This window comes from Schistocerca gregaria, chromosome 5 (assembly GCF_023897955.1).
Source record: "Schistocerca gregaria isolate iqSchGreg1 chromosome 5, iqSchGreg1.2, whole genome shotgun sequence".
NCBI classification, from domain to species: domain Eukaryota; kingdom Metazoa; phylum Arthropoda; class Insecta; order Orthoptera; family Acrididae; genus Schistocerca; species Schistocerca gregaria.
The window spans coordinates 49,569,871-49,594,127 of NC_064924.1; the positions used below are offsets into that span (position 1 = coordinate 49,569,871).

General features: G+C 46.3%; 1 protein-coding gene across 1 annotated transcript in view; it reads right to left on the bottom strand.

The window, feature by feature from the left end:
* Window positions 1-24,257, bottom strand: part of LOC126272391 (uncharacterized) — a 288,157-nt gene that overhangs the window by 207,211 nt on the left and 56,689 nt on the right. The window contains exon 2 of the mRNA XM_049975214.1: window positions 20,754-22,257. Within this exon, the coding sequence (XP_049831171.1) occupies window positions 20,754-22,257 (1,504 nt within the window). The remainder of the gene's footprint in view (window positions 1-20,753; window positions 22,258-24,257) is intronic.

The following is a 24,257-nucleotide window of genomic DNA, read 5'->3' on the forward strand; positions in this document are numbered from 1 at the left end:
GGATATCATGGTGATGCTGGAAGACTGGAAGACCTCGAACACGACGGGATGCTGCATTCGAAGAGACTGTTCTCGAGCACTTCGAGGAAGCACCTACGACAAGTACTTCGAGCGGTTGGACACGAAAAGGGGGTCACTCATCGGTTAGTCTGGGAGGTTTTGAGCGATGACAGCCAGCATCCATTTAGTTTCCACCCAGTCCAAGAGCTCAATCCTGTGGCCCACTATGAACACAGGCTAGGGTTTTGCCGGTGTTTTCTGCGACGTGTTGCACAAGATCCCGACTTCCCCACCATTCTGTCGTCTACCGACGAGTGCATCTTCCATCGCGATAGCCTTTACAATACTAGATACGTTCATTACTGGACAAGCGGAAATCCTGACGTCACGTACGTCCACGGACACCACGAACAACTTTCGCTCAACATTTGGGATTGCATTGTGGCTCACCATCTGACAGAGCCAGTCCGTCTACCCCCTCGGCTCACCGGGGCAAATTACCGTCCCTTTTTGCAAGAAACTCTACCCGGCCTGTTGGAAGACGTTCCCCTGGAAATACGGCTATGCATGTGGTTGCAGGATGATGGTGCGCCCGCACTTAACAGTCGTGCTGTGCGGACATTTAAGTGAACTCTTCGACGGCCGCGTAAATGGCCGAGGTGCTCGTAGGACATGGGCCCCGCGATCACCAGACCTCACGCCACCTAACTTTTTCTGTGGGGATTCTTCAAGGTTCTAGTTCACCCACCCGGACACGAACCACCTAGAAACGAAGAGGAATTAATGGATCGCATTCAACATGCCGCCAATCACATCAGGGCAATGCCAGGAACCTTTAAAATAGTTCGACGAAACACCGTTCGACGTTACCAAGCTTGTGTTGAGTAAACAATGTCCTAGCTACAAAAAAAGGCCCCTTTCGGAGCCGACACAACTTGTAAAACACCTTCTGCACGCCAACTAACAGCTGTTGACGGGTTTGTTTCCAGTGCTTCTTATCATGAAACTACAACGGATGTGTCGGGACCCCGGTGGATTCGCCCCCAGGGCTCCAGAGATTCGAGGTCATGCGTTGTCCAGAGCATCCGGCGACAGGGTAATCCCGCGGCCAATCGGAGCGCGTGGTTCCAGGTTTCCGTAGTTTAAATATTGTGCGTTGTCGACCTACACAACATTAGTAAGTTTGGTTCCTACTGGCATCAGTTATCCCGGGTTAAAATTACGTGACATAATTTTTCTCCACCCTGTATAGAGCTACTACACTGCACAGAAAAGTATCACTTGTCTGAAACTCCTAACTGCTTCCCACTGCAACTGCGACGTCAGGTTCGGGCTCAACGACGCTTCAGACACCAAGGTGTCGACCCATGCGAAAAAAAGGCCACAGCTCAGAAGTTCATGGGATGTGTAAGGCGGGTTAATAATATCACATTGGCAGAAAATTTCGCTACAGTTGTGCCGAAAGCTATAGTGGGGGTATCACACGATGGGCACGTCATTGTGCACCCTTCTACCAACATCTCATCGCTTCTTTTGACACCTATGTGATGGAGGCCATAGTTGCGACTACCAGTGTTGAAATCAGGCAGTTATCTTATGGCTGACCCAGGTTAACATTTCAGACACACTCCCAGCCAGAATAGAATGAAAAGGCCTCAAGGGGTGGCATGAAGTGTATCAATGAAATGACCCCTTGGGGCGTCGGTTCCAACACTTTGGTGGTAGAAAACGACATTAGACATTACGCAGTGCGATGAGGCAACAGCATGGCGTTCTTGGTAGCGGTCGTCACTGCAGACATCGCCAGACGAGTCAGCCTACTCACGAGCATAGTTGGGATGCAACCCACTGAACGTGATCTGACCCATTCGGAGTGTAGTGTGGCCACAGTTTTAGCTCTGGTATACACGGTAGAACCGGTGGGGACTGCTCAAAACCGTTCGACGAAATTTGAACGTGATCCGAAGCAGCAAAAGGCTTTTATGCTTTTTCAACACTCCTATTTCACGCCCTGCTGTGGTGTGATCACAGATGGGTGCAACATTCACACGTGCGTGAATAAAATGACCTCCCAGTTCGGCAACAGCCTCACTGCTATCCACAAACATTGGTTGAGCACTTTAAAAATGTGCCTCTTAGGAACTTCGACACCATTGTAGCCACATGGCTGATCTAGAGCCTGAAGATAGGCAAACCACAGCTAAGGTGTGTCAGTGGGGTTGCCTGCTCGCAGACGCTGTGGCAGCTGCAAGTCACTATTTAGCTGAATGGGTGGTGACATCTCTGAAAGGTACATTTTAAATGTGCTCAACAAAAGAGTATGAGTGGCACCAAGAGTGTTGCCAAATTGGAGACTCTTATGGGGACTCATAGTTGTTTTTTTTTTTATTCACACACATGTCAATGTTGCACCCCTCCGCGAGGTTGACATAGGAGGGTGTGAACCAGGAGGGCTGAAAAAGCAAACACACCCTTTGCTGCTTCGGATCACTTTTAAATTTCTTTGAATGGTTTGGAACAGCCCCTAGTGATTCCACCCCTCTATACGAGACCAGAAATTGAGGCCGCACTGCACTCCAAATGGGTCAGATCATGTTCAGTGGGTTTACAGGCGTTGAGGGTGTGGGGGGAGGGCGTGGGGTCAGCAGTGTCGAACGTTGTCACCAACGTCGCCCTGTTCATCATTGTACTGCAAACTGTCATTTTACACCGCGAAATGTGTGGGAATCAACGCCCCAAGGGAAGTTCTGTTTCCATTGAAGCCCTTTATGCCACCCCTTGAGACCTTTCCGTGTGGATTCTCATCCGCGGAGGCCCTGAAATGTTTCCCTCTGCCAACGTCATTTGAACGCTGGATTTAGCGTTCTGACCTACGCGCACAGGGACGTCAAAAGAAGGAACGAAATGTGGGTAAAAGCGAGTTTGAGAACATTCTCTTAGAGTGACGCGTCCACAGTGCCATTGGGGACAACGTGAGCCCATTAACCCTCAGTACACCTCAAGTGGACTTCTCAAATCTGTCGTTTCTTTGGATTGTGTCGACACCTTGCTGCTTGAAGCATTTCTGAGTCCGAGGGTGGCGTCTCAGCGTCGCATAAAGCTACACATGTTGAATGGGGAAAACAAAACATAAAGTGCAACATAAATTACCGTTGTGCGATACACTGGGTCACTATTTTTCTTATTTCTAAATGCTGCAAAGCGTCGGATGCACCAACGGACCAACGAGGCGTCTGACTCGCAATATGCAGAAGGTATAGTTCTGTGACGTTCTGGAATGCTTTTTGTAGCACGACTTGTGTATCCATTCATTCAGTTCCCTGTCGGCATGGACCAGTATGTATTCTTGAAGTTTTCCCAACGTAATGAGTATGCCATGATGTTCCGGGTTTGCAGCCGGATGACGTCGATATTTTGCCACGGTATTTCGGCTGGGAATCATTGAGCCATATTCAGGTGAGTGTTTAACGCTGGAGAGTGCTGCAGCACTTTTCTAAAATTGGCGGCGAGGCGCATGCGCTTACTTTACTGCTGCGTGAATGGCCTTCCGCCAAGTTCACTACCGCCTTCGAACATCTCTCCATCTGCGGTGCGCAGGCTCCAGCGCAGTGGCGATACTGTGTCGGAATGCGAGCTCGCGGAGTTGAAATTCAGATGTCGCGTTAATAAAGCTGTCACTGGACGTGTCATTAGCCGTAAAATACTTTCTAAGATATTAAAGAAATCAACACGTACTCCACCTCACCCGGCTCAAAGCCACTATCAAATTTAATAAGATCTTCCGTCAAACGTATCTTGACAGATGCCTCAATAACGGAATCACAGAAGCATGTAGCTGTGGCCAGAATTTCCGTGGCACAATAATATACAGAAAGTTCTGTGGAGATACAATGCTCGGCTATGGCTGACTTACTAGTCTGCGAAAAGCGAGTGTGGCGATGATTCTCAACACACCTTTCACGTAACGTGCATGAGGTCTCAACTAATGTAGGCTTTTCCACGCATGGTACTCCGTAGACTCCAGCCTTCCGCAATCCCAAATCATCCTTTACTGAACCGAAAATAGCGCAAGTCTCTGAAGATGGCCGGAAGAAAACTTTAATGGCATTCTTTCTTAACACTGTGTATAATTTCACGAGAAGTTGCCGACATATGGGAGGAACGCTCTGCAATTGAACAGCTCATTCTCCTCTTGCTCTTGTGGGAGGTCATGTTAGTACCTCCTCAATGCTGTGCTTATCAGATGTAGACAATAACCGTATCTTTTAAAACAGATTGTAAGTGTTCCAGCTCCTTCGCGGGATTGTCTGTATCACACACAACATGTGTCCGTAGCATTAACGTTCGAAGAACGCCCATAATTTGTTAACACTGGTGGCAGCTATCGGCTGCGCATACGGCCCCGTGTGTGTGGAATGCCCCAGTGACTCAGCCACTGTCAGTCTGACCAAGACGTCTAGAAGCAATAGGCAGCCATCCTTCTCCATTTCCATATTCTCGTCGACTGAATTCAGATACAGCAATAATCGTGACAGCTCTTCGTACACTACAAAAGCATCATCTACAGACCGCCAACGTGCCATAAGTGGAACAATGTATTTGGAGGGGGCGCTAAACTCGATAGAGGACGCTCATGCAGCGGTAACTCACTCGCATGCGCCTCCGCGCCAATTTTTCGTATAATCTTCGCGACATTCACCTGCAATTTCCAGTGTAAAGCCCTAACCTGAAGGTGGCTGAATGGTTGTCAGCCGAAATACACTGAAGTGACAAAAGTCATAGTTGGCTGGGTTGGTGGATGAGACCAAACAGAGAGGTCATCGGTCCCATCGCCTTAGGGAAGAATGGGGAAAAAAATCGGCTATGCCCTTCCAAAGGAACCATCCTGTCATTTGCGTGAAGCGACTTAGGGAAATAATGGAAAAACTAAATCAGGATCACCGGACGCGGGTTTGAACCGTCGTCCTACCGAATGCGAGTTCAGTGTGGTAACCACTGCGCCACCTCATTTGGTCAAAAGTAATGGGATAATGTTGTAACGGCGAACGAACGGTCACGGGATTAAAGTGACTGAAACGCGGCGAGATCCATGGAGTGGCCCACGAACAACAACACAATGGGAGATGACGATCACGACCAACGGAGGACGTTACGACACAACAAGAACAGACAACTGAGTAACGAACCAAACAAGACAATCACGTCTACTGCAATAGAAACACGAAAGTCAATACGTCAATAGCCCACTTTTTCCCCATTCTTCTCTAAGGCGATATGTCCTGAAATGCACGCGATGTTAGACTGGACGGCTGAACGAGAGGCCAGCGCTTAAGTACGCTATCGAGGGCGCCGCTATTGGCCGCTGGGACCACGTGTTCCACTAAAAGCGGGCCAGGAGGCGCGCGCCGCCACAGCTTACGGTGCGATGCTGCAGAGACCTCTAGGGGTCTTCGATGGCGGGGATTCAAATTCCGCGGCGCCTGGTACCAGAGGATAGTAATAATCACATATACAGATGACGGAAGGATAGCTTGCATCAAGTATAAAAGGACAGAGTATTGGTCGAGCTGTCATTTGTACTCATGTGAATCACATGAAAAAGTTTCCGATGTGACTTTGAACGAGGAATGGTAGCTGGAAGTGGAAGCATGGCACATTACTTTTCGGAAATCGTTAGGAAATTCGGTATTTCGAGATCCATGGCGTCAAGAGCGTCCAGAAAATACCAAATTTCAGGCATTACCCCTCACCACGGGCGCGGGTGTCTTTGCTAACAGCACGACATGGCCTGCAGTGCCTCCTCTGGACTCGTGATCGTACCGGTTGGATACTAGACGACTGGGAAACCGTGGAATGGTTAAATGAATCCCGATTTCAGTTGGTACGAGCCGATGGTTGAGCACGATTGTGGAGCGTATCCCACGAAGCCGTGGACCCTAGGCGTCAACAAAGCAGTGTGCAAGCTATAGTGGCTGCATAATGGTGTGGGCTGTGTGAGCTGATCATTGACAGGAAATGGTTATGTTCGGCTACTTGGAGACCATTCACAATCATTCATAGACTTCATCTTCCCACATAATGGTATCATGCCATTGGGCCACAATTGTTCGCCACTGGTTTGAAGAACGTTCTGGATGATTCGAGCGCCGGCCGCGGTGGTCTCGCGGTTCTAGGCGCGCAGTACGGAACTGTGCGACTGCTACGGTCGCAGGTTCGAATCCTGCCCCGGGCATGGATGTGTGTGATGTCCCTAGGTTAGTTAGGTTTAAGTAGTTCTAAGTTCTAGGGGACTGATGACCATAGATGTTAAGTCCCATAGTGTTCAGAGCCATTTGAACCACAGATTACGGACTAAGATGTTTACACGAACAATTTCGGTGACCAAATGTTGCAACTCCTTTTACATGTTCATGATCTTAATGCTGTGGAAATTCCTATAATACAAGATGACACCACCCTCGACAGAGGAGTGTTCACGCGATCCTGTTACGACGAACGCCCTGGCACGTTATCGCTCGTCCACAGACCCGCTAAATCGTCCAGTCCTAGTCCTATAGCAAATGTGATTCTTGAAAGTTTCCCACGTAAACAGTATTCCATGAAGTTTCGGGATTCGAGCCGAATGACGTCTACTTCCTGCCACGATATTTCGACTGACGACCATTCAGCCACCTCCAGGTGGATTGTAGCCGAATAGCGTCAACTTGCTACCACGATATTTCGTCTGACAACCATTCAGCCATCTCAAAGTGAGTGGTTTTCACTGGAGGTTGTTAGTTTTTTTCTTTCGTTATTTTGATTTCATTCCCCTGCCCATGTGGGCAGGGGAGGGCTATCAGCGGCATTATCCACTGCTCTTCAGTCGCGTGACATGACAACTAATACAAGAAAAAATGTTACATAGAAGGTGAGGTTGCTAGTTCATGTCGCTACTTTTGTACCAAAAATAGGCGATAAGACGCATGCGCAAAGGCAGCCGCTACATGAGCGACCTCTGTCGACATACGCGCTCTTTTCGAATACTGCGAACAACCCGTTTATCGTTACTCTGGGGAACTATGATCACACCCAAGGGTGGAAGCATAAGCGACCAAAGACACTGTTAGCTGTGACCTAACCACTGATGACGAGCTGACTTACAAGTCACGGTACCGTCGAGCCTCTGGACATCAACAATATTGACTGGACATGCCGGCTGCCATCAAAGCCAACCAACAGGCACCTGCAGGGAAGCCGATAAACTCACACATTAAAGCACAAACAAACCGCCTACACTACTCTATATATGATCTACTAGACATTGACCAACGACAAACTGTTACAGGTATGCTGATACTGGTCGAGAAGATAACGCCAGAACCCGGCTGTAACCACCGACTGACAACGCATCGTAGCGTCTGAGATATCCGTCTGCGTGATACCCACTACTAACTTACCTAATTCTTATACGATCTGTCGCAGATAGTAAGCAGTCACCTACTGCTCTTACTACCTGACCATACTATCGCAGAATCTTCCATCCCCTTGGCTCTTGCCTTGGCACTTTTTTTCCTCTGCTCATCAAACCACTACCCTTCGATCAATGTTCAGCCCAATCTATCTTCAGATCAGCGAGTATTAACGAATAATCACAACTAGACGTATGCATACATCACAGTACCCACATCCTGCGAAGGCCTCGTTTAGTGGATGCTACTCCCTTTGTGCAGATGGCAGTAGATCTTTTGTGTTGGCCTTCATACCGTTATGGGCGTGGAGGGGCTCCACCGTATTTAAAAAAAAAAATCGATGGCGTGTAGGCGCGTAAGTAATGTGATAATACAAAAGCGCTCTCTGTTGGAATGCGCAGTCCCGAATTTAAAATCCAGGTGTCAAAATTAATAAAATTAGATGTCAGTACGCTTGATTGGTTACAAAATGTTTTCTTTTTGAAGAAATTAAAGAAATCACCGGTTCCCACCAAGGGCGGCTGTCTGCCGTTTCTAGTCGTTTTGGTCAGACGGAAAATGGATGGAACATTGGGACATTCCGTTTACCATTAGCCCCCACAAACAAATTTTTATCCGCAGGCGTCTAGCTGCCATCGCCGTGAACTGTGGGCGTCCTTGGGACGTTGGTGTACCGGGCACATGTTGTGTCTGATGGAGACACCTTTGCAAAGGAGCCGAAAATCTACAATCAATGTTCAGAGATAATAGACATTCTCCACATGAGATCAGCACAACCTTAAAGAAGAGGAAACGTGACCAACCAGAAGACCAACAGGAGAAGGAACGGTTTAAGGCCAGGGCGTTCCTGCCGTGTGTTGGCAATATTTCGTCGAAAGTAGGCAGAATATCAAGAAAATATTATGTCAAAGTAACTTCCACCAATCTACAAAGACGTGTGATCTTCTCGGTTCGGCCAAGGACAGTCTGGGACTGCGGATCGCTGGAATCTACAGAATACATTGCCAGAGTAGGAAAACATGCGTCGGTCAGACAAAGTGCACAATGTGTGAAAGACGAGTTGAACACGATCGTCACACTCGCCTTTCGCAGCTCAGTAAGTCACCCTCAACGGAGCATTGCATCTCCGTAGGACGTTCCATGGATTTCTCTGCCACTAAAATCTTGGCCTCGACGAGATCCTTCTGGGATTCGATTATAGAGGAATCGGTGGAAATACGTTTTGCGTAAGATCATCTTAATCGTGACGACTGCTTTCAACTGGATAAGGGCTGAGACCATGCGATTTCTTTAATTTCTTCAAAAATAAAACAGTTTATAACCAATGACACATTTAGTGATATTTAATTCTAATAATTTTGGCATCTGAATTTTAACACCGCATGCGCAAAGGCACCCACTACATGAGCGGCCTCTGTCGGGTTCCGCGCTTTCTTCGAATACTGTTCCATTTAAGGTGCACAGGCACAGGCGTAATATGATCCTACATGAGCTCCCTCTGATGGCCTCCTTCCTCTCCCGCCGCCCCTCCTACGTTACCATCTATAATGACAATTCTCACACCTTCTACCCCTCTGCAGGTGTGCCCCAGGGCTCTGTCCTCTCCCCTCTTCTTTACCTCCTGTACATGGCAGATATGCCCCAACCCACCCTTCCAGTGCAACACTTGCAATATGCCGATGACACGGCATTCCTTGCTCTCGCTTCTACCCTCGGTCCCAACGCGTTCTCCAGAATCAGCTTGACCTTCTTGCTGCATGCTGTAAGCAGTGGCTACTGAAAATCAATCCATCCAAGACCCAGGCAATCATCATAGATCATACCACTCACTCCTTCCGACTTCTGGATTTCTCCCTTACCGTCTGCACCCGTCCTATCCGCTTCACCCCCACCCTCACCTACCTTGGCCTCACCAATGACCGTCACCTCACCTGGATCCCTCATTTCCACTCCATCCAACCCAAAGCGCACAACTGCCTCCAACTCCTCAAACTCGTCTCTGGCTGGACATGGGGGTTGCACCCCTCTACCATCCTCCACACCTACAAATCCTTAATCCGTCCCATCCTCTGTTATGCCAGTCCTGCATGGATCTCTGCCCTCCACCCCAAATTCTATAAGTCCCTCCAAATCCTTGAGCATCATGTACTCTGCCTCGCCTTCCGTATACACCTCCCATCCCTCATGCGGATCTTCTATGACCTCATGCCTTTCCCCCATCTGCTCCCATTCTCGAACATATCTGCATACTCTACACTTCCCGCCGCCTTGATCCCCCTCACCCACTGGTTTCTCCTCCCATCTCCACCCCCTTCCACGCTTTCACTGTTGTCTCCCCCTACCCTCCATGTCTACACCCTTCATCTCCTTTCCCAAGGTGACTTCGATCAATTCCCCCTCCCAGATGATGCCCTCTCTCCCTCCATCTATTCCTCCTATCAACTCTGATCCTCAAACCCCCTCCTTTCCTCTGTCCTTTCCCTGGGCTCCCTCTTCCTCCCCCCTTCCATCCTTTTTTCTCCCCACCAAACCTCCTTACCTTCCTTCTCCTCCCCCCCCCCTCAAGTCCTTCTGTATTCCCCTCCTCTGGCTTCCCCACTCCCTGCCGCGTCTGCCCAGCACCTCCCACCCCTCTTATGGGTCCTCATCCCCCATAGGCTCCTTTCACCCTTCGCCACCTTTCGCTTTTCCTCTCATTCCACCCTTTTTTATTTTCCCATCATCTGTCCAGTTTCCCTCCACCTGCTCTCGGCTGAGGTAAGTCACATTTGCCAACTTTTTAGTGCAGTGTTCCAGTGAATGTTCAGTGTTGTTCGTGTTTCTAGTGTTGCGAACAGAAACCATGCTGTCGCTGGGTGTGAATTTTATGTCTTTTGCGAACAGAAACCAGACTGCCGCCGTGTTTTTTAATTGTCTGTCTATTATTTTACCTGTCTGCTTCGTATGTATTTTATTAGCATCATCATCCCTTTGTTCTATGTTTTAAGTTCCACGATTTTTTCGCCATCTTACTATTTAAGTCTCCGATTTTATTATTTATTCTCTTCATCTTTTTAAAACAAACTACATGGAACAGCGGGCGAAATGTAAGAAAGAACAACCACACAGTTTATTGTATCTACGGGTTCTAATAATCAATGACTGGCTTCCACTGGACGTAGAATGCCTGGAGAAATTTATGGATTCTCTTGGCCGTCGAATTGACGCCATTAATAAGGCCGCTATCTTCAGTTTAAGGATGCTCTCTACTGTATATGGCAATGAGACGCGAATGTTTGATTACTTTCCTTACTTTTACCCTATTATCTCGTATGATGAATTTTGAGTCAATTTTGTGCACTTAAGAAGAATTTTCTTACCCCGGAAACATGCAGTCAAGCTGATCTTCGGTGTTAGCTGACGAACTTCGTATAGGTCGTTGTTCAGGTGCCTCGCAGTTCTGACTATGTCGTACCTGTATACGTACTTCATCGTAGAATTTGTTGTTGACAGTAGTGACTCATTCAGAAGAAACTGCAGCGTTCACTCTGTGAACTCTAGGTGGAAAAACAGTATGCACTTGGATAACACCTTCTTAAGCACGGAACAGAGAGGTATTCACTATTCTGCAGGTTTCATTTTCGGCAGGGCTAAGGCAGAACTGAAAAAAAAGATAAACACCAAATATTAAAATCCAAGTTGAAAGGTTTCGTTGTGGCACAGTTCCATTACTATGTACCGGGTTTCCTCACGGTAGTCGAGCTCTCCATTGTTTCGTGTCTTGTTAATTCTTTGTCTATAAATTTTTTAATGAACGTTCTGTAGACCATGTACTGCCTCATTCGATGACCAAGTAGCTTTGAGTAGCGTGGTGCCACTGAACCTGACAAATAAGTACGTAAATACGTTAAGTAAATATATTTAAATATCTTCAACATTTCGCGGCCCTATCAGCAACTGTAGAAATATTATTTCAATTTTAACTGAGGCTGCTAATTATTAAAATTAAAAAGTTAAGTAAATATAGTTAGGGTTACATGACATTAGTGTAATGTCTCCTTGGGGTGCTAATTCTTTATCCGGATGCATATATAAATAAAATGGGGACTGAAGACTAACTAAATAGCACACGTGGACAATTATTCATAATTTCAGCACAATGTTTTCTGAAAAAAATCATACGTCCGCTATTTCACAAAGGCTATACTGTATCAGATAGTTTGTACAGTTTTTCATACATATTAAAATAATTCATACGTTTCATCGATTTTGATTGAGAAACAGAAATTATTTCTATTACTGTTATATATACTATTTCTCAATAAAAATCGATGAAATGTATGAATTATTTTAATATGTATGTAAAACTATACAAACCGGCTGATACAGAATAGCCTTTGTGAAATAGTGGACGAATGGTTGGAAGTGTGTTCACCCACTTTAAGATGAAGATAAAAGGTGTTTTATAGCGACCCCAGTATCAGCATGGGGTAAGTAAACTGCCAGTATGGGGTAGGCCACACGACTGGGGAACATTCTCCACGACGAATGCCGCTAACCGGATCACTTACAACTCATGCAGGCGTTACTACTCATGGGCTTCCCTCAGTGGCGGCGGTTTTTTTCACTGGTTTGTCGACAGGCCATCGCTGTGCTGGTATTTCTGTCAACTGCACTATTCGCAGACGAGCCTACGCTTACGAGGCGCAGTATCGTCAGCTTACACAACACCCACTTGTGGGCTACAGAGAATCCCCAGCGGCAACGAACCACAGGTACCGATTCAGCCTCAACGGGAGGGGGTGGTTGATTAACGGCGATCGCCTCGAAGAGAGCAGTCACCTTACCACAACGCAGGAGTGAGATGACGCAGTGGCTAGCAAACTGGAGTCGCATTAGGAAGGACAATGGTTCAAATCCGCTTCCGGCCATCCAGATTTAGGTTTTCCACCATTTCCCTAAGTCGCTCCAGACTGATGCCGAGATGGTTCCTTTCCTTCGTAATCCGACGAGCTTGTACTGCGCCTTTAATGGCATCGCCGTCGTCGGACATTAAACTCGAATCTTCCTTTTTTTCCCACAATGCATCACGGGCGGGGCACATATGTGCCTCCTGTAGGTGACACAGCCTCCCTTGCTGGAAGACGTGCTTCTGGTGGCGTGAGTGGTAATGTCGCTACTGCAAGATGGTGCCCCAGCTCATTCCCCTCTCGAGTGTCAAGGTAAAACACTAATACGGGCATAACATTTCTACTTGCCTGGTGTGGCCACCTGTGTGCTTTCAATCATAGAAACGTACACACTCAAAGATCTTCTACCTTGACCTTCAAATGAGCCCATCTACCTTGGAAAAAAATTTCTTTCCATATGTCCATACGACCTTTCTTGTTCCTTATCTTATCAGGGAGTGTTCCACGCAGTTTCTGTCCATTTAGCAAAATCACCCTGTACATGTATACGGGCTGAACCAGAACCCACAAACAAGTATTTAGCAGTTGTTTGGGGATACTTTGAAAGTATTTTTGGGTAAGGGACCCACGGTGGCTGGTGGGTCTTTACTGAGTATTTGCATTGCACTTGGTTCCTTGCCCCAATAAGCTTTGTATCTGTACTGCACTGGAAATAAAGAAGAACAGTGCCAATTCCGACGGTATGAGCTGTGTGTCTTGTTTCCACTCTCTCCAGATAGCTGCTGTTTACAACAGTAATGCTCTCTTTAACTCAAAGCCTTCAAGTTTGCTTTTGCTACTGCTTCGTTCTGCCTAGGGTTTTGTTGTCCGACAGTGGATATTGTTTGTTAACAGTGGTACGCAGCGGTACTAATGGACTTAACTTCGCCTCGTGTATCGGTTCACTGAGTGCAGTGGAAGAGCAGCACAATGACACTGCTACGTCTCGTCCTCACACCGTCATCAGCCACATCACAGCACTTTTGCGGACAGAGGTTGTCGTATGTTCCAGCTCTGTACAGCCATAACGTGTTTTTTGAGAGTGCCATCAGTGACATTGTGGTTTTTGTATGTGTGTATGTGTGTGTGTGTTAAGAAAATGTAACAGCGATTTAACAGCAATGTTATGCCCTCATATTTTGCGTTAAACATGGCGAATCCGCGACTGTGCTTTGAAAAGTTGAGACAGGCCTATGTGGAACATTACTTACCAAGAGCACAATTTTTCGCTGGCACAAATCATTTTTGGAAGACAGAGAGCATGTTGAAGGTGAACCTCGCTCAGGAGACCTTCGTCTTCTAAAACCGACGAAAACGTCTAACGTGTCCATACTCTAGTGAGATCAGACCGACATTTAACAAGAAAGGTGATGGATGACCTGTTAAGCTTGGAACATTTTCGGTATACATTAAATTTTGATGGAAGTCAGCACATGCGAAAAGTTTGTGCCGAAATGGTGCTGAAAATCCTCACAGCTCAGCAGATGGACGTTTGCAGAAACGTATGTGTTGCTGTTCTTGAGAGGATTGCCAATCACCAAGAATGGTTTTTCTGCCACCAAGAATTCAGTCACAGAACTGCCTTGTTATGAGCGTCCTGCTAGGCGCCATGTTCTTGGTTCATCTGACAAAAAAAAAAAAATAAAAAAAAATGGCTCTGAGCACTATGGGACTTAACATCTATGGTCATTAGTCCCCTAGAACTTAGAACTACTTAAACCTAACTAACCTAAGGACAATACACAAACCCAGCCATCACGAGGCAGAGAAAATCCCTGACCCCGCCGGGAATCGAACCCGGGAACCCGGGGGTAGGAAGCGAGAACGCTACCGCACGACCACGAGATGCGGGCAAACATCTGACACATGAAGAAGAATTGTCAGATCTGAAGTACCAAGTAGGTCTTTTTCCGATAGGTTGTAACGCCTGTAGAAAAATTCTGAAGCATTGTTTAAGAGTGACGCATATTATTTCAGGCACGCTCTGTAATTTTTATATCCTATAGTCATTTTTGGAGAATATGTTTAGTTTTTAATCTAAGGACAGGCATTATATGAAATTAAAACGATTTAAGTGTGGCAGATAGACGCAAATGAGACACACTGCTTAAATATGACCACACCCTTTTCATCCAAGGATAGAATCCCATTTCACAAGACACACTTTCGTCACCTTTTTGAAATTAATTCGTTGACTGCAAATTCCTTGACATCATGTGTATTAGGTATATACGTGTAGAAATTTTGTCAGTTACAATAGTCGTGCACATTGTATATGCAATAGTATGAGATCCAATATTCTGACAAACGCAGTTAAATAGTATCGCAGTAGTACGGAATATAAAGGAAATCAACAATTCAGATTGGTAGGGCGTGGAACTCGGAATGAAGCTGTGCGGCCCTCTGTGGTATTAATGCCTATGTCCCTTTACTGCGAATAGGAAACAGACACCATTAGTGATTGTGCTTATTTTGTACGTAAGTCACTATTGTGACAGTGCCACGCGTAAAACGGTTATCATGAAATGAAAAAGCCTAGAAGGAAATGGAACACACTAATCGTCAAATCGACAGAATTTCAACTGTTCAACTAGAGTGATTGATAGTTTCGTTAGTTTTGTAACACGATATGGACAGAACGAAAAATATGGGAAAAGCAGAAAATTATCTGGCACTGTGCTCCTTGCCAGTAGTGCAGGTAAAGTTGGCCAAACAATGGAAGAACTTAACAGAGAAGATTGAAAGTAAGCCTGGTAAACAATTGTAATAAAACTCTGACATCTGGAATGCTGTCTATAAGGACGTATGTTTCTAGGATTGGCGTTTTCCGGAGGCGTTCAGTTACTGCGTCGTTCAGAGGGCTGTCAGTTTGTGGGGAGCAGACAACACTCGTCGACGTGAGTGTTGGACATTCCTCTACAGAGAGACACGAAGCAATGACTGACAGATGAAATATAAGGGGCAGTCAAATGAAAATAAGATAGGTGCAGAAAAAGTAAGCACACTGTTTATTATTTCAAATGTGATCGCCATAACTGTTGGTACATTTACCCCAATGTGAGACAAGATGGTCAGTGCCTCCATGGAATAATAGTCGCGGTTGCCGACCGGACTACGATTGTACCCAATCGTGTACCTCTTCATCGGAAGCAAAACGACGGCCACGAACATCTTTCTTCAGAACTCCAAAAATATGGAAATCGCATGAGGGAGACATCGGGACTGTATAGAGGATGTGTAGGGGCTACCCAACGAAACTTCTGCAGGATAGTCGAAACAACTTTGGTAACATGTGGGCGTTTCTACCTTCATACGGACAAATGCATCGTCCGAGAACAGCTCCATACACATCCACTAGATAATTTATATTAACGGTGACAAATGGTTCTGAGCACTATGGGACTCAACTTCTGAGGTCATCAGTCCCATAGAACTTAGAACTACTTAAACCTAACTAACCTTAGGACATCACACACATGCATGCCCGAGGCAGGATTCGAAACTGCGACCGAAACGGTCTCGCGGTTCCAGATTGCAGCGCCTAGAACCGCACGGCCACTTCGGCCGGCTTAACGGTAACAATCCTATCACACTTCCTTGAAATACTCCCGAAATTAATCGGGTGAGGTGCCACAATGGTTAGCATACTGGACGGTTCAAATCCGCTTGCAGCCATCAAGATTTAGATTTTGCGCGATTTCCCTAAATCCCTTCAGGCAAATGCCGGGATGGTCCCTTTGAAAGGGCACAGATAATTTTTCTTTCCCATCCTTGACACCGTCTAAGCTTCTGCCCTATCTCTAATGACCTGGATTGCGAAGAGGCGTAACCCCTAATCTTCCTTCTTTTCTTCCTTCCTGAAATTACCTTTACACCCGTCGAGTTTGCACCGTTAAGAGCGATGAGATGGTCTGTGTCTGCAAGAAAGTTTTGAACCCAGTAACAAATCTGATTCGACACTCGGTAAGCTCGCATTTTGCGGTGAGCATTGACGGCTATGCTCTTACTTTAATCCCTAGGGCAGTGTAGTACCAAGAGGGTAGTGAGAGAGGCCACCGCCTAGAGTTGGACGTAAAGAAAATGAAGGTTTAAGAAAAAAATAGGTGATGTGCGTGAGTTCTCCTGCCTCTCTGCCTGAGAGGAGAAGCCTTTTCAAGGCCGCGACTGCATACGTACGTCGTTTCCATAGGGTCATTTGCCCAAGTATCATCATAAAGAAATGGCTACCACCAAGCAGACGGCTATCGCTAACACGGGTCAAGCGGCAGTTGTCGATTTGATTTAAACAGCTGCCTGCCACACAGATCGCTAGTGGTGGAGTTCTTGCGACTATGTCGTTTAATCAAAGTCTTCCGATTTTTGCCAACTGGGGACTGAGCGAAATGCGTCCTCGGAGGGGGAAAAAAGTGAGATTTACTTCCCCGTTCCCCCTCCCGTCACAACTTCTGTTTTTCCCGACTTTCGGTTGATACTATCTGATGTGCAACTAAAAAAAAGAATACATGAATAACCCTTCTGCGTGTAATTACTAAGAAGAGGGCTGTTCAATAACTAATGCAACAATTTTTATCTGGTTTTATTCAGGATTCCAATACACCATATTATCCCCTACTCTTTTCGCTAGAGCAACACCCTGGTGGAAAACCAGAGCATTGCAGATATTCGTAGGTGTTGCCAGAATGTCTACGGACACCTGGCAGTGAACAAAAGCGTGGCGAGTCGTTGGGCCAGGCGTCAACAAGGTCGCGCGAACCTGCCCGATCTCCCGCGTGCGTGCTGGCCGGCTGCACACAAGTGCGACTCCTGCAGTGTCGGAACGTGCGGACACTCTCACTCGAGGTGATCGACCTGTCACAATCGAACACGTCGCTGCACAACTGGACGTCTCTGTTGGTGGAGCTGACGCACTTGCCCACCAGTAGGGGGTACTCAGTTTCCTCACCACTTAACAGAGGACCAAAAGAGCACCCTCCTACGTCCACCTGTTTGACCCAATGAAGGATGTATTCTGCGGGAAGCAGTACTTACAAGGTAACCTCCCCATCGCACCCCCCTCAGATTTAGTTATAAGTTGGCACAGAGGATAGGCCTTGAAAAACTAAGCACAGATCAATCGAGAAAACAGGAAGAAGTTGTGTGGAACTATAAAAAAAATAAGCAAAATATACAAACTGAGTAGTCCATGTGCAAGATAGGCAACATCAAGGATAGTGTGAGCTCAGGAGCGCCGTGATCCCGTGCTTAGTGTGAGCAGCTGCAGAACGACAGGTCCTTGGTTCAAGTCTTCCCTCGAGTGAAGAGTTTAATTTTTTATTTTCAGACAATTATCAAAATTCAGGTACTCACACATAATCAACTTCGCTCTCCAAAATTCCAGGACATGTTCAGATTTGCTTGGGCATATGGAGGATTTGACGGTCTACACACGGAAAAATTTGAAAATGTTAAAAACATTTGTTTTGACAGAGCACAGGGAAAACTGTGCGACTGTGAAACTGTTGCATTCATTTGTTTCAGTTTATGTGACAAACTCTTATGTTTTCATCACTTCTATGGGAGTGATTATCACATCCACAAGAAAACCTATATCGGGCAAGGTAGAAGAATATTTTACCCATTCGCCAAGTGTACAAGTTAGGTGGGTCGACAACATATTCCTGTCATGTGACGCACATGCCGTCACCAGTGTCGTATAGAATAAACCAAACGTGTTTTCTTGTGGAGGAATCGGTTGACCTACGATCTTGCGATCAAATGTTTTCGGTTCCCATTCGAGAGGCACGTCCTTTCGTCTACTAATCTCACGGTTTTGCGGTGCGGTTGCAAAACACAGACACTAAACTTATTACAGTGGACAGAGACGTCAATGAACGAACAGACAGATCATAACTTTGCGAAAATAATGAAAGTAAACGCTTCGCTCGTTACGTAGCTGCTCACGCTAACCACGGGACCATGGCTCCTCTCAGCTCTTTTTATCCTTGATGCTGGCTATATTTTGCTTATTTTTTCATAGTTGCACACAACTTTTTCCTATTTTCTCGATTGGTCTGTGTTCAGTTTTTCAAGGCCTGTCCACTGTGCCAACTTATAACTAAATCTGAGGGATGTGCGGTGGGGAGGTTCCCTTGTTAGATGATGGTGAGGCTACTGATGCAGCAAGATGTTGGATCCGACATCGACCAGTAGAGGGTTACCGTGCGGGCACACAGTAAGATAGCTTAAGGCCGTCGCATTGAACGGAGATTATATTGAAAAAATATCATTCTGTAGTCAAAATAGTGGGGAATAATTTGGTGTATTGGAATCCTGAATAAAACTAACCTGGTTTCAACAAAATTTGTTGTATTACGTATTGTACGAGCCTCCTATTACGAGAGTTGTTAGCCGTTGGTCCTGTAGACAGCTGCACACTCTTCGTAGAAGTTAAACTATCGTGTAAAGAAACGTACGCTCTGCTATTGGTCATCCGCTGGATTGTTCAAGCATATCGTATCGTAACATCAGTGGAAAAAGATCTTACTTCTGAATTAGGTATTTAATTTTTAATGTAGCGCGAATACTCTGTTGCACGCTAGAACGTCCAAAGTCTTAAGACTTTTTGCTAATCACTGTGATAAACGTTTGTCTCATGTTGTTATTGTATAAAATTTCAACGACGTTCGGTTTCGCTGTGCGTCATTTCCATTAAACCTACTTACAAAATTAAAATTATTGTTAAAAGTGTTTAAAAATTTCGCAAAGGTAGGGGATAAGGGGCGGTAGTTTGGCAGTTCAACCGAGTGTGCGGCTTTGCTTCGGTATGGTTCTGATTGAGACGAACACTATATGAAGTCAAAATGATTTAATGATTATAAAGAATCCGCCTCGATTGCAAATAGAAGCCGGATGTTGACCTAGGTTTCGGCGCGGATAACCACGCCTTCCTTGGAACACACTAAAACTACAAACTGCCTAAAGAGGCATGGTCCAACATTAATACAATAGGCCCAAAAGGGCAAAAGTTTCTCATAAAATGTAAAATAAGTGGTACGTGTGTACCATGTCAATAGCTGTACTTAGCTCAAACGCCAGATGCGTGCTTTCTCACCCCAGTACTGGCCGTACTGTATTAATGTTGGACCATGATTCTTTAGGCAGTTCGTAGTTTTAGTGTGTTCCGAGGAAGGCGTGGATATCTGCGGAGAAACCTAGGTCAACATCCGGTTTCTATTTGCAATCGAGGCGGATTCTTTATAATCATTAAATTATTCACGATTTCTGACGCGCTGCAATGTTAAAAGTTCTCAAAACCATTTAGTGATTTTACTTTGGTATGGAGCCACAGTCATATAAAACTTTTTCAAAGATGTAACCGCCATTTGGCTGTACAATACGTTTTTTTTTTCCACAATCTAGATTTCGTGCTTAGGCCATTATCAAGCGTTAGAAGTATCAACTATCAAACAAAGGAAAATCCAGGATGGAATGTAACAATGTAGCGGAGATACTGAGTCGCAGATACGCACAGTAAAAAGACTGTCACAAATAAGTTTTCGGCCAACGAGGTCTTTGTCCTGAGACTGCAGTCATGTGTGTGTGTGTGTGTGTGTGTGTGTGTGTGTGTGAGTGAGTGAGTGAGGGCGTGTGTCTATTTTGGACAAAGGCCTCGTTAGCAGAAAGATCATTTGTGTCAGTCTTTTTGTTGTGCCTATCTACTGCTCAGCATCTCCGCTGTATGGTTAATGCCAACTTTCTTTTGAAAGTGTCAACGATCGTTAGACTTGAGAAGAACACAAGTCATCGACAAATTATGTATCTTCGGTTGTGTAAATCAATATTGTCAGAAATAAATGCGAGACCATTTGTATAACAGCCCTATTTACTGGGAATTAGCATGACTTCTTCACTTGATGTGGTTGCACAGTCAAATGGCGGTTATATCTTTCAAAAACGATTTAGGTCTGATACAGCGGCTACTGATGTTGAGCAGATGGTCACATCTATCACACAGTGTAAGTCTCGCCAGCCGTTGTGATTTGATGATAGTTACTATAAAAAACAGTCTCGATCACGATTTATTTATCCAGGTGACCGGTTTCGACCACTAGTAGTGATTCTCCAACAGAAAGAGGTTCCTACACAATGGTCTGAAGATGACCACAGTAGTGGTCGAAACCTGTCACCTTGAGAAATAAATCGTGTTCAAAACTGTATCTAATAGTAAATATTTGTAAGACATTGGTCACTGCCACTCCCATAATGTATTCAAAAGTAATTTAACGATAGAATCCCAATTCGCCAGACACGCTATTTGTCAGTTACTTCAGAGGAAATGAAGCGTGCAGAAAGTAGAGTGGAACTTAGTATAATTGACGGTTACTGTCATTACTCATACCTGGAGCACGAGTCGTGGGCACAATGGGCTCGAGAGCATAGTCTACGCTCGAGGCTGCCGGCGTCCTGTTGGTGGTCGTAGCAGTTTCCGTTGTCGTCGTCGGCACAGTTCCGTCTTCTCGCTGGGATGTCGCGGCTGAGGAGCCCGAATCGACGACATGCTGCACGACGTACCTGTTCGTCGTGAGGGTAGTCGCGGAGCTGTTGTCGCTCACCCTTCTCGTCGAGGCCGTCGTCGGCGCCGGAGTGGCTGCTTCGGACTCCACGTGAGCCGCGCTGGTCGGGCCTTCCCGGCTGAAGTTCGGCTCGGCGGTCGTCGTCGTCGCACTGCCTCGCGTCGTCAGGGAGCTGTCGTTCCGAGCGACGAGAAGACCGTCGTCAGAGCCGGAGCTGGCGTTTCCACTGCTCGTTGCTACACTCACAACCGTCGTCTGTTCCTCGGAAGATGACGACTCGACGAGCCGTCGTGAGCCAGAGCGGTCGCTCTCATTGGCACTGGCGTTAGTTGTAACCACTTCATCAGCTGTCCTGGCAGTTGTAGTCTCGGTACGGTCTGCAGGTGTTGGTGATGCGCCAGTGACATTATTGGCAGGTGTGGAGGAGTCGTTAGCTGACTCAAAAACTAAGAAAAGCCTGTCAGTGTCGCTAACTCGCGGTCCCAAAGACTCGGTGGTCCCATTCGGAGTAGTGGAGTGTGGTTTACTGGTAGTCTTCACAGGTCCGCGGTCTACGACAATGGGGAAAATGCTGCTGGGCAAGTAACTTGTTGGTATGTCACTGGTTGGCGAAGAGACGAAGACGATCGGCGGTGACTGAGGTCTAACAGTGGTGGTGTCTGTGTGAGACAGGGTATGCGTGACGTTTTCAGTGACTGAGATGAGGGTGGCGTTTTCTGTGGGTGTACTGCCGCGGTGATGCGTCGACTGTGCCACTGACTCTCCACTCGAGGGCGCCGGTTCAGGTCTAAAAGTGGTGGTGGCGTTTGTACGATTGGGAGGGTGAGTGACGTCTTCAGTGAGTGAGCTGAGAATGACGTCATCACTGAGTGTGCTGCGGTGGTCTAGCGTCGTCTGTACCACTGTCTCACCGCTCGTCGGCGCTGGTTGAGGTCCAGTAGTGGCGGTGTTTGTATGAGTGGGAGGGAGAGTGGCGTTTTCGACGACTGAGCTCTGAGTGATACCTTCGGTGCGTAAGGTGGTGTAGTTACGCGTCGTCCGTGCCACAGATTCTCGGGTCGCTGCCGCCGATGGTGTAACGGGCCCCTCTGTGGCGGCAGTTACTGGCGACTCGGTGGTGGTATTGGTGCGGCCCGCGCCGACGGTCCTCGCCTTGCTGTCCTCGGATGGCGCCCTCCGTTCCGTCACCACCGCAGCCTCCGTCCTGGCTTCGGCAGGCTGCCTCGTTCCGGTGGCCGGCCTGCGGCTGGGCGTCGTGTCTGTCAGTGTCTCTATATCTTCTTCTAGGATACCGTTTAATCGGCCTTGCTCGTTCACCTTCTCGGAATCCTGGAACAATTAACGGCATCAGTTAGATGATTAACGATTGTCGAATTTTACTGTCAAATGTCAAGATCTTGTACGATCTTCAATAGTTCTCGACAACCATATGGCCGAGCAAGTGTAAGACGTAAAATACAGAATGTACTTAAAATGTTAACAGGAATACTGAAGCCCGACGAAAACCGGTATGCTCAGCCAGATGTGAGGTACAATGTAAAATAAAACAAGAAAATAAACAGGGATAAATGTAAACGAAGCTTCAAGTATAAAGTTTTTATAGCCTCGATTGCGTGTAGGTACACAGGATTACTAGTTTAGACAGGACTACGTGCCCATTTTCAGATCCACATCGTACACGCTACGAAAGGTGGTTTTAATTACTGTCATATATATATGGTGTCACCGCCAGACACCACACTTGCTAGGTGGTAGCCTTTGAATCGGCAGCGGTCCGTTAGTATACGTCGGACCCGCTTGTCGCCACTATCAGTGATTGCAGACCGAGCTGTGCGCTAAGTCCGCCGCTGGCGCGCTGCCAAGATTGCGTAAGCTGTTCGGCGGGTTGCGTCAGCCGCCTTGTAGGCGTAACATGCTGTTGCATCCTTGCGCCCCCGGTTCTAGATGTACCCTTGTCCGGTTCTCAGCTACGCTACAGATCATTTTGCAAATAGACAATTTATTTATGAAAATATACAGTACAGTCACCAACAAACTTTACATATTCACATACTCCTTTACCTTTTACCCAAATGAAGACAGACTCATTTACAGATATTTTCCTCCTATTACGAGTATACAAAGACAAACCAGAAGTCGACATATAAGCGGATTTAGCAAAGTCTTTATTAGCAAGTTCGGCCATATGGTAGGTGCGAAATGCAATAATGTCTCTGTCAACAAAACTTTCGAGTCCAGGAACATTTGGTATTCCAGAACCTCCACGAACAATGGCTACAGTGAACCATCCGTTACCATGGCTGAACGAATCATTAATATCTAAACTAAAATTAAGACGCCGTCGCCGTCGCCGTTCTAAACAGACAGTGTACAAAACCATCGAGAACATTGAATTTGCTACAACATTTGCTTTATTAGCAAGTTCGGCCACATGGTAGGTGCGAAATGCAATAATGTCTCTGTCAACAAAACTTTCGAGTCCAGGAACATTTGGTACTCCAGAACCTCCACGAACAATGGCTACAGTGAACCATCCGTTACCATGCCTGAACGAATCATTAATATCTAAACTAAAATTAAGACTACAACCACAGAAAACAGATGGTCCGTCCAGCAAGGCTTGCGCTGCGACAGACTTGACTGGTATACGATTCTTCTTGTCTTCAGCTGTTGTAGCAAATTCGATGTTTTCGATGGTTTTGTACACTGTCTGTTTAGAACGGCGACGGTATCTTCTGTACGGCATCTTCGCAGCGTTCAATGCAGTTGCCTGTGCAGCAGCAGCAGCGCGAATGAGCCGCTGCGCGGCGCTCGCTCGCTTATATAGAAGAGAACATTGAATTTGCTACAACAGTTGGAGACAAGAAGAATCGTATACCAGTCAAATCTGTCGCTGCTCAAGCCCTGCTGGACGGACCTTCTGTATTCTGTGGTTGCCGACTTAATTTTAGTTTAGATATTAATGATTCCTTTAGTCATGGTAACGGATGGTTTACTGTTGCTATTGTACGTGGAGGTACAGGAGTACCAAATGTTCCTGGACTCGAAAGTTTCGTTGACACAGACATTATTGCATTTCGCACGTACCATATGGCAGAACTTGCTAATAAAGACTTTGATAAATCAGCTTATATGTCTACTTCTGCATTGTCTTTGTATACTCGTAACAGGAGAAAAATATCTGTAATTGAGTCTGTATTCATTTGGGTAAAAGGTAAAGGAGTATGTGAATATGTAAAGTTTGTTGGTGACTGTACTGCCGCACGGCAGGTCTAGTCTAGAGAGACTCCCTAGCACTCGCCCCAGTTGTACAGCCGGCTTTGCTAGCG